We start from the raw sequence: 15,039 nt of genomic DNA, 5'->3' as shown, positions 1-15,039 counted from the left end.
TTCCTTTGTTGAGTCGTAAAACATCCGTCGCATTCCAGACTACCATAATTATTCTTGTCTTTTCGATTAGCATGTACTTGGGCTGACATGATACTTGGTTTTCCATTTGTCTGGAAACCTTGAGAAAGCCGCATGTCTGCGCTAATGGATAACCATGATTTCCCTGTTGGTGTGAGTATTATCATCCCGTATCGTGATGGAGTGACACGGCAATATTGTCTCGAACACTTTGTCTGAGGGTGATGTTAGGGTCAACTGTCGGCCGACAGTGGATCCGTTCTCATATCACGTAGAGTAGATGGTAGGAGTCTACAAATGCCCGCGAATCTCCGACCAATCAGATGACTTTCAACAGGGGTGTGGCGGGTGGTACCGACAACCACAGACCTGTATCTCGTGCAACATCCAAGGCTGTGACAATGTCATGTCATTTCGAGGTGCAACTGGCTGCATGGTGTCCGTAAATAGACTTTCAGAAGTAATACTTCACAGTGCATTTGGAAGTGATAATCCGTATTCTCCCATGGTCCCGGGATGTCTTCGCAGTGCAGGTGTCGGTCAGCTCCCACAACGTCCCCATGGGGAAATTCAGTGGGCAAATGGCCTGACGCAACATACCACCAGACAGCGGAGCAGGTCACACCACCATTCCAATCCCGGGGTACATAAATCAGCCGTGAAACCGCTGCGAAACAAAACCAGATCAAAACAAATCAATCTCCTGATTACTGCATCGATTTATATTTAACGACCTATCTCAGACTGTCTCTGCTTCTTGTCAACTATTTCTCGCCCAAACCGATTTCACGATCATTCGCTGCTCTACCAAGGTCCACCCGCCACCAAGACACTCTTCGATCTACCGACACACGCCACATAGAGCCAAAATGTTCCAACAAAGAGCCGCTCAACGTCTGCTCACCACCCTGCGCCCGCATATTGCACGCCGAATGATTGCGACTCAGCCCCCCAAGGCTGTCCAAGCGACCGTGTCCAAGGGTGAATTCTTCACCTCCGTTATTGCATTCAGTGGGGCGACGGGTGTCATTCTTGCTTGCGTCACAGCACCATCCTCATCATCATGAAGTTTAGCACAGCAAATTTGTAGGTTCATTCCTCAAGTGGATATCACGTTGTTTATGCTGACTCCTGCTTCTGTTACCAGTGATACCGTGGTAGAGATGTAGTATAGATGTCACTAGCAATGTGACATTGAAAGATGTTTTGAGGAGTGGAGGAAAGGATACCCAGGCGCATCTCCTGCGCCTACATGAATTCAGGGTGAAAGTAGAGGGCTCCAGTTTACTGTGATAACCGCAAGCTCAAGCGGTGGGCATCTCACGATAGACTAGTCCAACATCATCGGGGCGCTATATGAACCTGGAAATATATCTTTATTTTAAGATTTCGTAGGGAACACTCTCCAACGGATTAATGGTCTTCTCATGTCAACATAATTGCCTAGCTGTTGGTATGAATTAGTCGCAGATTTGAAGTCACTTCATCTCATTCAACCCATCCCGGCTCCCATTTTTAGACATCCGCTAACTTACTTGAATTTGACATGAAACCACCACATCACGAAATACATCCTCCTTCTTTCATGATGCCTATCCGATCGATCTCAGTTGCTACTTCTCGTGCCAGTTAGTTTCCTTTCGAATGTCGAAAGATGTCCCATCTCGACCGGTGGGTCCCGCGCCCACCACCTTGCCTTCCCGGATATACCCTACTCCAGCGATGTGCAGAGGTCGTTCCTTTCTCTTCAGGCTCGACAATCGGAGGTACAGGAACCAAGCAGTGAAGACAACGGCTGTAAGTGCTAGAGTCACACCAAGGTACACCTTCCAATTCCGTGACGGATCAAGTTGGAATAAGTCTGCAGACCATATCGACTATTCTAAGTCAACAAGCAGGTCCATCATTGCTCAACGAGTGTAATATCCGCACAGAAAGGAGAAGGAAGGGGCCAACATATTTACCGTGACCAGGGTGGATGGAAGGAAAAGCAGTGTCAGCACGGTGATGGTTTTCATTGTCTCGCTGTCCCTTGCAGCAAGCATTGCGACATGCTTAGACTCTTCGGCAACAGCTAGATTAATCTTGCTATCTCTCTGCGCAACGAGATTGAAGGCCTTGAGAAGAAGATAATTAGCAAAGCCGCACCTCATCTCAAATTATGACTCTGCTCATGGAAGTGGGAATAAGTGCCACGTAATCACAGTCTAGAAAAAAAAAACACGAGTCTCTCACCACGTTGATTTGGCCCTTTACTCTCTCAAGCATTTCCCTTGTTTTGTCGGCAGTCAGGTCACACCGAGACCGCGTGAAGGCGATCCTCTCTTGCAGGCATCTGAATTCTCTCTTCTGCAGCGGCGCCAAGCCGACTTCCGCACGCAGCTCTTCCAGCACCTCCAGCGCCATGAGCAGCAAGTCTCCGAACTTGATCGAGAAGGTCGTCACCGTGTCGAAGTGGCTCAGCTCGGTGTTGCTCGCGTACAACGTGCGCAGGAGGTTGTCGTAGTCCGAGAACCACTCCCACAGCCGCGGGGAGAGCTGCATCTTCCACGTGTTGCGCGTCATGCCCGTCGCGGACTCGACCACGTTGATCTCCTCCAGGATGTCGTCGAACCAGCGCTTGTACTCGAAGCAGCGGTCCTCGTATATGAGGACCAGGAAGTAAAGCGGGTGCTTTGCGAGAAGGTGGCGGCGCTCTATGCATTTCCTCCGAATCTTTTGCCCTGTCTCCTCGGTCATGCTGGTTAGGAAAACGACAGTGGCCAGGTCGACCAGACGAATTCGCATGGCGATACTGATGGATTGGCTGTTCCTCGCGATTCGAAGGAGTAACAACAGGGCGACAGGCTTGTCACCGCCATCCTCATCGTATTGAATGTGATGTGACAAGTGGAAACGCTTCACCCCACACGCAATAAGGGTAAATGCGGGGAGTTCACATGCAAGTAACAGGTTAGAGAGTGAGGTCTTCGATATGTTCATCGGCTTGCTCTTGTAAGCAGGATCTCCAACAGCAGAACTGTTTCAATTATCAGCCACAGAGTCCCAGTGGCTGGAGTTCCAGGGTCTTGAGAAGGCGCAACTCACAACAGGACAAACGGTCCCCATGTGGACGCAATCGCTGGTGCGCCAATAAGTGGCTTGATAGCTGATTCCTTGACTTTGGCCAACTCGGTTTTGAGCCCATCATCGTCTAAGGTGGCTTCGGTCACAACGCCTTGGGAAGACACGAGTCGCAACACGTCTACTCGAGACTCTTTTGTCGCATTGAGCCCCTCGAGAAAATTTGGCAAGTCCTCTGGATCCATCTGGGCTGGGGGAATAATGCAACAGAAAAGCGAAGCTCCCACGGGGCCATTCACGCGACGAAGTGTGGTTATATACCGAAGTCAGCGGTTGGGCGAAATCCGCGGCTGATGGGGTTGCATGCACTGCCTCCGCCACTGTTGCCCAGCTATCTACTAGTTGCAGCTGACTTGGTCCACGTATCGTCACTAGTCAAAGAGCCATCTCGCCGACCCACTTCAACCATCCCCATATCCTCCGCCAAAAAAAAAAAAAAAAAAAAAAAAAATCAATTCAGCAATAGATCATACGTCCACTCCTCCGGCGGCACATCCTTAAATTTGATACTTGTCGGGTGCTTGCTCCTGGCCGGCAATACCTTTCGAATATAAAGATCGCCGACATTGATCGTGTCATACTTGGGACTTTCGCCCTCATCAAAACAGCAATCCAGGACTTTGAGATCCACGTCCGGATCGGGAGTGAGGAAGAATGGAAGAGAATACCGTTCATGCCCGGTTCTGTTCCTGACACGATGTACCGCCGCCTGGAACTTGCCGTTGGACTGCCTCTCGAGGTACTGACCGACATTACAGACAAAGGTGCCGGGCTTGGGCGGTGCATCGACCCAAATGCCGTCTTGATTAAGAACCTCGAGGGCGGGGACCGAGTCTTGGAGGACAAATGTGAGCCCTGACGACGGTTAGCTTCCTATTCCGTCTCGCTTCAATAATGCATGACTTTGAAGCGCGACTTACAAGAGAAGTCGGCATGTGCACCAAGTCCAATACTGGCCTCTCCATCATCGGCTGGAGTGGGTGGGTAATATAGCGGCCTCATACCCGTGATCGGGAATTTGAAGTAGTCGTCGAAAGCCGTCTCATCCAGATCGAAGGCCAGTGCAAATATCCTGACGAGCTTCATGGCTAGTGGTAGGACATTGTTATAGTACTTGTAAAGCCCCTCGCGCCACCATGGTGCACTCGAAGGCCAGATGTTCTGTGGCTTGGTGATGTGAGGGGGTGGCTGACGGCCCGTTTTGCCGAGATAATCCTGCTCAGGCTCTATCACGCAGTCACCCATCGTGAACGCCTCCTTGATATCTACGTGCTATTGTTAGTGTCGTGGATCACGACCTCTGCGGTGCATAATACTTGCCCCCTTTGGTCCTAGGATCAAGCCTTGTCTCAAGCATCGGTTCGTAACCGCGGATGGCAGGGTTCTTCTGCACATGGGCGTCCATCTTGGCGTCGAGGTCCAGTGCGAAGAAGCGCTTTAGTAGATCGAGTGTCTCGGTGATGATATCCTGGGGGACACCATGGTTTTCAATGTAGAAGAATCCACATTGAGAACAGGCATCGTAGATGTTCTTGGCAATCCTCTTCCTTGCGTCAGGTGAAGGGCTGTCTAGTTCAGCCAAGTCGATAGTTGGGATCGACGTGAAAGACGAAGGATTGCCGGCCACCTTGCGATACGTTGCCTCAGATCCTGAATGGAAATACACGTAATTCTCGTTGTCCTGGCATGGATTGGTGAGCAAGAAAAGGCATTTTGTGTCTTCACAAATGAATCTCTCTCACCTTCACGCTCGGAGGCGGAGCCGATCCGGCTGGGGCAGATACTGCGGCGTTCGCCATCTTTGCATCTGCATACGTAGGTAAGCCCACGGACAATTTTCCTGCAGTGAAATCCTCAAGCAAGTAAAAGCATCTAGCCAATAGCCGAAGGAATACTAAGTATTTCGTGTCAGAGTTGAAGACAAGTGTCCCAAGAATTGCACGGGGTGCTGCGCAGGTGATGTCCCCCGCTTCTGATCACAGCATTATCTTTGCCGGTTCGCTGCCGAATCGATAGAGATTGTGAAGGCTGTTCTCACACAACCGCCGTCTAAACACAGTGATTAAGTGATATAACTGTCATATTGGGATTTTTCAACTAAGTAAATACGATTTTAATCTTTTAAAGCTAAGGATATTCAAGCTACATATTACATTTATAATATTAAACTTTCAGGTCACTTTATCATCACGTACTTGCCAGCCATAAAGCAGCCCACAGATAAGATCTTCAAGTTGCTTATAATTAAATGCTATACGACACTTATATCCACCAAGTATAAAAGTGCTAAATGAGATACTCGAGCAAATATTGACACACCAGAATGTATGCTAGACAACTTGTCCTCCGAAAAGCGAAGTTTTTCGCATCGAATGGTGTCCCGCCTTACCAGAACATTTCATTGGAAATGTCTGGCACATCGACCGCTCTGTGATTGTATGACAGAAACACTGTTCTAATATTGGTGGATGAGGACTTCTCTACCCGCTTGCAAACACATGCTGACTAAAAAAGGTCCAGGAAAGGAAAGCATATATTGATCTCCCTTCAAAGCTTTGATGGTCGATTCAGGATGAAGGGGGGATAGACAATGGGGCAACCAGAGGTGGGAGGTGGGACATGGGCCAGGCCGAACTCGTACGGGTGATCACCCTGGCAACAGATGATCGTTCAAAATCAAACCAACATATCGTTGCTTAGCTCCCTACAAGCTCTGTCATTACGTGGAGTGATGAGCAGCAGCTCGAAGTACACCCAAAGTTGGAGCGATCACGCCAGACAGTGAAATACCCAACGCTACTTGCCTCGTCACGACCCCGAGAACGACTCCCGGCAAAATGCTGAGGACCAGAATTCCGATGATGTTCACCGCCATCTGTGATCGCTTGAGGCGAGCAGAGGGGGGCCCATGAGAAGCCGCTGGCTGTTGCCCAGCCTCCAATGTGAGCGGGCTGTATTCGCGTAAGGGGATCGATCCTCTGTGTGCTCTCTGTGACGAGTTGCCTGGTGACAGCCTGGACTCCACGGCCGGATGACTGGAGTTGGAAGTTAGTGACTGCTCGCCACTTATTTTGGGCAGCTTATACCTCGTCTGAAGTCACGATCTTTGGGCGGGAAAAGAGCTGGGTGGTGTAGTGCATGGCGGTCTGGACATCAGAGTATCCGCCGATGAAGATGTTCTTTATTTTGTCGGCGAGGATATTTGGATACAGTCGAGCCTTTTCAAGGAAGTGGATGATATTGGATTGGGTCCCGGAGAACAAGGCACGACCAATACCTGGCGCAGAGTCTTCGGCGGCGATATTGCCGGTCATGCTGGAGCGTGCGGTAGGGGTCCAGGAGATTTAAAAGTGCACGGAGGAAAAGGGGACGTCAAGAAAACGAGACCGGGGAGAGATTCTCCCCACAGTAGCAATATTGGATACTTGCAGTTAACGGGAGGTTCGAAGCGAGGAGCTCAGCTGGGTCGCAACTGGTGTTGGCACGGCATTATATACTCGTCGCCTTCCCGTGTAGACTATATGTGTCCCCACACACATGTCATGGACCAGTCCTAATGTTCTCGAGGCCTACAGAACGGATCGTAGATCTGACGCAGGCAGGGGTTCGATAATGCCAGTGATTATGAGGTCTTCGGGACCAGCGCCAGCTTACTGCTCCTGCGCAGGACATTTGAGCCAGCTCGGGCATGCAGTGCTTACCTAGATATTGCAGCAATGAACTTCGGGTCACGAGAAGTCAAAGGCATGGCCAAGCTAAAATTAACCCTTGACATCAATCTTGTGGCTGAGAGAGTCCTGATCCCACGACACCACGATTGAACACCATGTACAGGTACTGCATCCGACCAATCGCCTTTCCCCTTGGCTTGTCGCTCGAGGAATCATCTGCAGGTGCTCAACGTTGCACGAACGGCAAGCCACACATCCAAATCGGGTGAGGGGACGTTAGTGTTGTCAGTCACGCAGCTACCCTTGTCGTGCGACTGGGGCGGAAACACCCTTTCAAATCTCTCAGCAGCCTGCTACTGCTGCGGCCTTGCCATTACACCACAGGCTGCTAAGCTTTCGATAGGCACAGCGTCAAGCAAAGCTCCAGAGAACTTCTCAGGAGCCTACCGGGGCGGTGGATTCCGCCATCACCACAACGGCCAGCATGCCGTGCTCCCAGCCAATTTGAGCTACGGTCACTGCCTTGTTCAGACCATTCAGACCAATCAGTCGGCACCCAGCGATTGGGGACCAGCCCGTTACTAGCGCGTTTGAGTAGACAACAAGCCTGGAGGATTCAGTCACTAGCGAATGTTCATGCAGGGGTGAGTTCCGGGCAAATCTTGAGGCAGGACAGAGATCCACCATATCCCCAAACGCGGCGTCACCTTGTACTTGTATGGACTTGGTAACTACCACACAGGGACGACCATGACCCCACATTCCACGGACAACCAGACAAGGCTGTCCACGGTTGTCGAAACGTACATATAACTAACTCTATTCCAGTCTCAGATTAAATTACTTCTCAATGTATGCTTCCAATCGTACCCTATGTCAATTGTCTGCTTCGTAATAGGAGCAGTCCCAAAGTCTTTCCCACATGCCCCAAGAAGAGTTTTATCTCACACTTCATTTGGGGCAACGACCGGAAGTCGAAATCAGCGTCATAATGGGGTGAAATACACAAGTTCATTAGGCGATTTCCAAGCCAAGATACAGTCTTTGCCCAGACCTCGGTCCCCTTAGCCTCCAAGCTTCAAACTCAAATCCGCCTGTCAACCAGGAATCCAGCCCTATGAGCGAATTCTGCAATGCAATCATCGCCACTAGCATACCCTTAACTTTTACTCTGACTATTACAAGGCTGCTGGCATACTGAAGCTCCACCGTACACATGGACTCCCTCTTCGTACCTGTGAACGAAGCTTTTTGTATCATCGTCCGTCCGCACGAGCATAATCTGTTCAAAAACACTAGTACATCTATTGAGATGTAAAGCTCATAGGATCCAAAGTCTACGTAAAAGAGCGCTACACTCATGCGAACAAGGGGATTTCGCTCTTGACATTTATGAAAGTAATTGTTGGGTTATTTCTCTCTGTCTCCGGCTGCTCCATCAACAGTTGGACCTCTCCATGCCGTAAGACAGGCTTTTCGCTGTGTCGCCATGTCCAGATCAGTTTATCGCTACCAATCAAACCTGCCAGTCAACGTCTCAGCCTTCACTGTGACCAGTCGCGGTAGCCTCAGGTCGTCCATGGGCCACTCCAAGGAAACTCAATCCTTGCGGTGTCGCGGGTCGGGACAGCAGGTGTTGAACTGGTATGACACGATTAGCAAAGGCGATAGTAAATTAGGGCGTGCGCACGCGTGCCAGTGGTGCTTTAATTGGAGTGTGCATGTACTTACATGGGGACCGTCGCAGTCGTTGCCGTCGCCGCACGTCTCGGAGCTGCACACGCCCACGTTGCATACACCCCGGCACTACAAAATTTTAGTTAATGATGTTCCTGTACAGTAGGATGTTTGGTATGGTGACTCGTGACATGAGAATGGAGATGTGGTAGCAGAAGCCGACACCGATGTTCTGTCAGCTCAGGTGAAGGTGGCTCCGGGGTGGTACATACGCATCTGCCACTCTGGGCTTTAGCCAGGCAAGCAAAGCCGAGGATAAGCAGAATCAGGTTGAAGATCGCTCGCATCGTGATGATCGGCTAACTTTGCTTTGTCTGTGCGGTATCGTGGGTGAAAAGTCTAAGTAATGGTGTTAGTGCTCTTCTCTGGACTGATTTTGGGTGAAGGACGTTTCAGGCTGGGGTGTTGCAAAGCTCTGGAATCTGCTGCCTTTTATGCAAGTCGTTGAGTCAGGAAATCGGATTTATTGGTCACCCGTAGTGGTTAATCACTGACATCGCTGTTTGAACTTCAAATGTTCTATCCGCGTCTGCCACCATTAGTGCAAGTGGAACCGCGGACAGTCACTAGAGCAAACGCACGACCGCAGCCAGGCCGCTAAGACACGCGGCGCGGGTCCAGCCGAGCTACTAAAAAGTGCTATAAAAGCACATGAGTAGAATTAGGGTAACCAGGTGTCTGAGACGATCCAACAACCTGCTCGATGCAGGGGAAGCCCAAACCTTCGTAGCGCTATGTGAGTCGGTCCGGGATTGGAATACCAAGACGACTACACCGGCCATCGGGACCTGTCACCTTCAATCATTGTGGTTTATGCAGTGGATCTTCATGCGTATCTTCTAGGGGTCTTCTCGTTTTAAATCTTTGCTGTATCTCTGCACAGGTGGCAGGAGAATATTCACTTAGAGGAAGGACAAATCGCTGGCAAGCAGAGGATGTGGCCGTCGGCTTCAATAGCCGTTCTTCATTGGGCTTTTTCTCCTTGTGGCACTCTGTCATACTATCAGGCAAGATTTGAAGTCTCTCGATGCCGCAAGAGCAGGGCTCTCAAGGGTTGTTATGCGCAGACCAAACCCATCCCACTTGGCAGCCCAGCGTTGCCCGTCTCAACCACCAGTGCGACCATCTGCAAACGGCCCCAAGGCGCTGATCGCGTCTCTTGAGTGAGTCTTAACCCTCGAGGAGCTGAGTCTCGGCGATCTTCTCCGCAGAGCAGGAGTTGAAGAACTGGTGGGACACCTTTAGCGAATGCCTTGAATCTACTATCTTCTGCACAGGGAAAAGTCGTTTGCGATGGGCGTTTGTGATGATGATGCTGTAATGTGAGCATGGGTATAGGTACAAAGGGGCCCTAGCAGTAATTCATCGATCTCACTCTTTTCGACTTCTATCTCCTGAATTTCACCTTTGCTTTTTGAGGAGTACGGACAGTGACTGCCAGTGGATGGAACGAATTGAGGCTAAATGGAAAGGAATTGGTGGAGTAATAAAACCCCTTGCTGCGCCTTTCCCCACCGTTGCACACACATTCCACAGCTCAATCCCACCATTCCGGTACACTCCTTCAGCACAGAACACCACAAATCTCAAGTACTCTCTCAGCAAGATCAATCTTCAACATGAAGGCCACTTCCATCGCCGTCGCCATCTCTCTCGTCGCCCTCAGCGGCACGGCCTCCGCTGCCGACGGGTTCCTCGAGTCCTGCTCCAACTTCACCCTGAGGGACCTCAACGGCGTCAAGGGCCGCTCCCCTCTGCTCGGAGCCAGCTGCAAGGTCAATGACACCGTGGCCTGGTCTCAGCTGAACCTCAACGACTGCTTCGGCTGGTCTGTCGACGACTGCGGCTTCACCTTCCCGCCGTCCGGCGGCTTCACCAGCACCGTCACCGGCTGCAACAACACCTTCTATGGTGGCGACATGCACTTTGGCGAGAACTTCGGGTGCTATGGTCCGTGCGATGGTATTGGAAGCGACGAGTACTACGACATCTTCGTTCTGAGTAAGTTCAGCGTCGAGTTCACTGTCCCTGCCCGCGCTGTAGCCCTCCAACCTCTAATGCATGTCCTATAGACTCCTTCATCGGAACTTCGGACGGGGAGCTTGTCTGCTAAGTTTGCAACGGCTCATTCCTGATTACGGAAGTCATTTTGGAAGTCGGTGAAGAATCTGGCGAGGTAACACTTGGTTGCGGCTCAGGCTTGGTAGGAGTCTAGACGTTGTGATGACCTACCATGGGTAGGGGGCCGGGCTTTTCTTAGGTGCCGCAAGCACGTCAATTAAATAGCGACACAATAGTAGATGTCATGCCCCTGGTGTGTATAGTTACACGGGTCATGCCAAAGACATCGGGGATAAGCAGACCAATATCCACTCGATACCTGGGTACTGTAGGTCGCGCTCAATGCGGCCGCCCAAGGCTTTTTTAACCCCCCCCCCCGTTGCAGCATCTATTGGTTCAACGAATCCAAACGGCATCGATTTGAACACTCTGCGCGTGAGTATTATAGGGTGTGCCACTCAGTGTGACTTTCTACCACCAGGGTCGTTCGCAACGCTCTATAATCATGCGTCCAAACAGGCCCATGGCTTTGAATTGGAAACCCACAGGCAGTAAGATGATCCATTTCAAGAGACAGGCTAATTCGCGGGCGCAAGAATCAGTAATATAGCGATGGGCACTTGTATGTTCTCCATGGTTCGCATACATCACACGTGGGCTCCGCATTACACATTTGGCCGTTCGACTTGGCAATGCCGCCGAGACAACTAGTTAGCCTGAGGAAATCAGCCTTGTTTATTCTGGGGAGATATTTGTCCGATCACGCCTTCCATCGCCTAAGGCCTTGTGACATTGATCGACCGCCTGTGATGGTACGCCATCACGAAACAGAGCAATGACGACCTCCTTCCCTCCCGCTTGGCTAATTAAAGAGGCTGCACTGCCATCACTGCTGGACGTTGTGCTGGACGCCGGAGCATCGCCGGCTCGCCTGCCAGAGCCCTGAGCCGCGGCATTTCCTGCACTGCGGCTCGTTCCTCTTGTAACCGCGGCCGCGGCATCTCCCGCACTCGACGGTGTGGTTGAAGTAGATCCTTCCGGGGGGCTGATACGGCGACCCGCCACACTCGGTGCAGATCTCAGCGCCGGTGACGACGACGGGCTGTTCTGGCATCCTTGTTGGAACCCAGAGACTTGTTGGCATAGAGTCAATCGTCAGTGTGTGAGTGGGTGGATTGGGAGCGAGTATTCAAGTGCAGCATACGCTGATGAAAACAAGGACGCGATCTGCGTGCGTATGTCTGCGTTGCGATATGTGCTTCACTTCGAGTCAGATATCAGCGGTCGAGTACAGAGAAGTATGGATTGATTCTCAAAGGCCACAAACATACAAAACTTGCTGAACCTCTTCTCTTCCTTTCTGTCCCTCTCTGGTCTGCTGACACAATTCAAGACTTGGGTTCTGTCCTTGTAACTGCTGTTTGAAATGTTCAAGTTGAATTTGAAACTGTGGATCAACTTCTGGGGCTCTACAATAGGAACTGGAGAATGCTTATATATACTGGTGCACAGTGTTGAATCATCGACAGTGGGTGCTTCAGAAGAAATGTCTACCACGCCCTGTTGTTGGTCATATATAGGCCTCATGTTCTCCGAGCCATGACCTCTACTAAGATTCATGGCCCAGCATTGATGATGACATAGCAGTGAAAGCATGTCACAACGCTCTTCGCGTGAGTTACAGCAATTCTGAATGACATTATGCCGGTTTATGACAGCTCTTTACGGTCATTCTAAGCCTCGGAATTCCATCCCATTCGGCCCTGGTCTTTAGAAAGTCACGTAAAACCAATTTTAACTGCAATGAGTGACTTCAATATTCCAGCCCTGCTACGCGAACGAGCCAAAAGGCCAGCAGGGTGACTGTCTGATAAAGGCTCGGGGACATAGAATACGCGACTTATTAAGTTCAGAGATGGCAGTACCTAAATGTGATCATAAAATTGCTGCATAAGGACTGCTTGAAGGATGTCACTGAACAACTAGCCCTGAGATGCATCTCACCAGGAGACGTTCGTGATCACGTAGTCTAATTCATCTCAAGGTGCAAGTCCCGGGGGCTGAGACACGCGACACTGGAACATCTCACGTGGATTAGAGTAAGCGATGAGACCATGATCGGGACTATCGACATACGTAATATCAATAGCAACAACAGCAAACGTCCCTTCTGACTGGCCGTTGGCTTTCTACACATTGCATGCCACGGCCAATGGTTTGTTGCCCTGACTGCTCCACACACTCTGGCGGATGGTGCCTGAGGAGGAGCCAATGCCAGTCAGTGGCAGTCAGTTGTGGGAAGCCACCCCAAACCCGGCGGTGGAGCAAAGCGGGCTGTCATACGGTGGGCAGCCGCCAGGGCAGAGAGATTCGATAACTCCGGCCGACGGGAGCGGAACCGGCCGCCTCCGGAACATCAAAAGCCTCGCCTCAGTCATGGCTTTGGGGTCCTGTCACATCCTATCGAGACACCTCCACCGGTGAGCGCCGGTGAGCCACTTAGACCGTGCCTAGGCAAGGAGGCGACCCCAGTCTAGTGAGTGTTTTTGAGCTTCGGTATTTCGGTGGATTGTGGGTGCTCCTTTGGCCCGCAACTGCCATGACGGGCTTCAGGACTGAGACGACGGACTGCGGCGGCCGGAGAAAGCTGCGATGTGTGTGCGCGGTGCGCGATGCGGGTGTAACAGGAATATATATCATGCCGTATTTCTCCCCCCACGCCGGAAGAGTTCCGCGACATAGCGTTTCCCACCATTGAACCCCGTTATCCGCCTTCATCCCCAGCACCAACACCTGTTCATCAAATCCATGCCATATTGTCACCAAGTATGGCCGTCCAAAAAGCACCTCCACCGTCCCGTCCGGAGCCCAACGACGAGACCTTCCAGCTGCAGCTCTCCTCGGGCAACGGGCCCGTCTACCGCACCGTCCTCCGCACGCCACCGCGCGACGCGACCCCCGCCGAGATCCCCATAATCGACATCTCGGGCATCTTCAGCGCCTCCCTGACCGACCGCAAGGCCGTGGCCACCCAGATCCACGCCGCGGCGACCAACAACGGCTTCTTCTACATCCGCAACCACGGCGTGCCCGCCGCCGTCACCGACGCCGCCCACGCCGCCTGCTTGTCCTTCTTCCGCCAGCCCCAGGATGTCAAGAACCTCGCCAACGCGGCGCAGTCGGCCTATTTCAACGGCTACAAGCCCCCGCGCACCCAGCGCATCAACCCCTCCGAGTCGGTCGACAACCGCGAGACCTTCTCGTGGACCTACGACCCGCGCTGCGACCCGGCCGTGCCCTCGCTCGAGTCCGTCCCGCCGCGCGTCCGGGCCTTTCTCCGCATCGAGCCGGATGCCGATATCAACGACGCCGGCTCACCGGGAGAAAGAGAGGACCAGAACCATCTCCGGCGCTTCCCCTGGTCCCGGACAAAGACAGTCCCTCACTTCGCCCCCGCCGTCATCGAGTACTGGCGGTCCTGCCTCACCCTCGCCCGCGCCCTCGTGCGGTCATTCGCCCTCTCACTGGACCTCGAGGAGACCTTCTTCGACTCAAAGGTGACCCACCCGGACGCAGCCCTCGCCCTGAACTACTACCCACCACTCCCGCCAACCCCACCGCGGTCTCCCGAGCATTTCAAAGCATCATCACCAGCTTCTTCGTCATCACCATCACCCTCCCCACCCCCACAAGCACGACCAGACCAGCAGCAGCAGCAGCAGGAGCAGGAACAGGTCTCGATCGGCTCCCACACCGACTTCCAGCTCTTCACCATCCTCTGCCAGGACGCCGTCCCGGGCCTGCAGGTCCTCTCCCGCGAGGGCCAGTGGCTCAACGCCCCGCCCGTCCCGGGCACCTTGGTCGTCAACATCGCGGACTACCTGCAGCGCATCACAAACGACCTGTACGTGTCCACCGTGCACCGCGCCATCAACAACGGCGGCACGCCACCCTCACCCATCTCGCATCACAGCAGCCGGCAGCAGCAGCAGCTGCAGCAGAGTCGCCACAACAGGGAGCGCGTCAGCATGCCCTTCTTCTTCGGCTTCAACATGGACGAGAGCTGCGCCGTGCTCGACAGCTGCGTCGCCGCCGCCGGCGGGGTCAGGAGGTACGACGAGGTCAGCTGCCACGACTGGGTGCGGCGCCGCGTGGAAGCCATGCACGACACGAAGGGGGAGGCGGGAGAGGGGGAGGGAGAGGCTGCGCGTGGGGATGATAGGTGACGATCGAGCGGGGTGGCGTGGAGAGGCAGCTGGGTGTATGCGGTAGTTCAGGCGTTAGTGTCTGACAAGGAACTGACTCTTCTCCTTTGGGAGTGAGCGTGAGAGGGAAAAAGAGAGAGAGAAAGAAAGGATGAGACAGCACTTTGAGAGAGATTGGTGTCCCGCCGCCTCGGTTCGAGTGCGTCATCTGGTCGCTCAGTCGC

The 15,039-nt window shown here is 52.6% G+C and overlaps 3 protein-coding genes across 3 annotated transcripts; 2 read left to right on the top strand and 1 right to left on the bottom strand.

The window, feature by feature from the left end:
- Positions 1 to 1,631: 1,631 nt before the first annotated feature.
- On the bottom strand, positions 1,632 to 4,940 carry INS49_015855 (uncharacterized protein; the record flags this gene model as incomplete). The annotated part of the gene is made up of 8 exons (XM_043176533.1): positions 1,632 to 1,895; positions 1,983 to 2,135; positions 2,275 to 3,037; positions 3,106 to 3,326; positions 3,683 to 3,996; positions 4,062 to 4,406; positions 4,510 to 4,822; positions 4,884 to 4,940. 8 exons carry the CDS (start codon positions 4,938 to 4,940, stop codon positions 1,632 to 1,634), a joined length of 2,430 nt encoding a protein of 809 aa, XP_043019988.1.
- A 5,228-nt stretch (positions 4,941 to 10,168) lies between these two features.
- On the top strand, positions 10,169 to 10,662 carry INS49_015854 (uncharacterized protein; the record flags this gene model as incomplete). Its single annotated transcript, XM_043176532.1, has 2 exons — positions 10,169 to 10,550; positions 10,622 to 10,662. 2 exons carry the CDS (start codon positions 10,169 to 10,171, stop codon positions 10,660 to 10,662), a joined length of 423 nt encoding a protein of 140 aa, XP_043019987.1.
- A 2,776-nt stretch (positions 10,663 to 13,438) lies between these two features.
- INS49_015853 (uncharacterized protein) lies at positions 13,439 to 14,836 on the top strand (the record flags this gene model as incomplete). Its single annotated transcript, XM_043176531.1, has 1 exon — positions 13,439 to 14,836. One exon carries the CDS (start codon positions 13,439 to 13,441, stop codon positions 14,834 to 14,836), a length of 1,398 nt encoding a protein of 465 aa, XP_043019986.1.
- Between the last annotated feature and the right edge of the window lie 203 nt (positions 14,837 to 15,039).

The sequence above is a fragment of the Diaporthe citri genome, assembly GCF_014595645.1.
Source record: "Diaporthe citri strain NFHF-8-4 chromosome Unknown scaffold_9, whole genome shotgun sequence".
NCBI lineage: Eukaryota > Fungi > Ascomycota > Sordariomycetes > Diaporthales > Diaporthaceae > Diaporthe > Diaporthe citri.
Note: the sequence above shows the minus strand (reverse complement) of the source record. Positions and strands in the feature narration are given on the sequence as shown.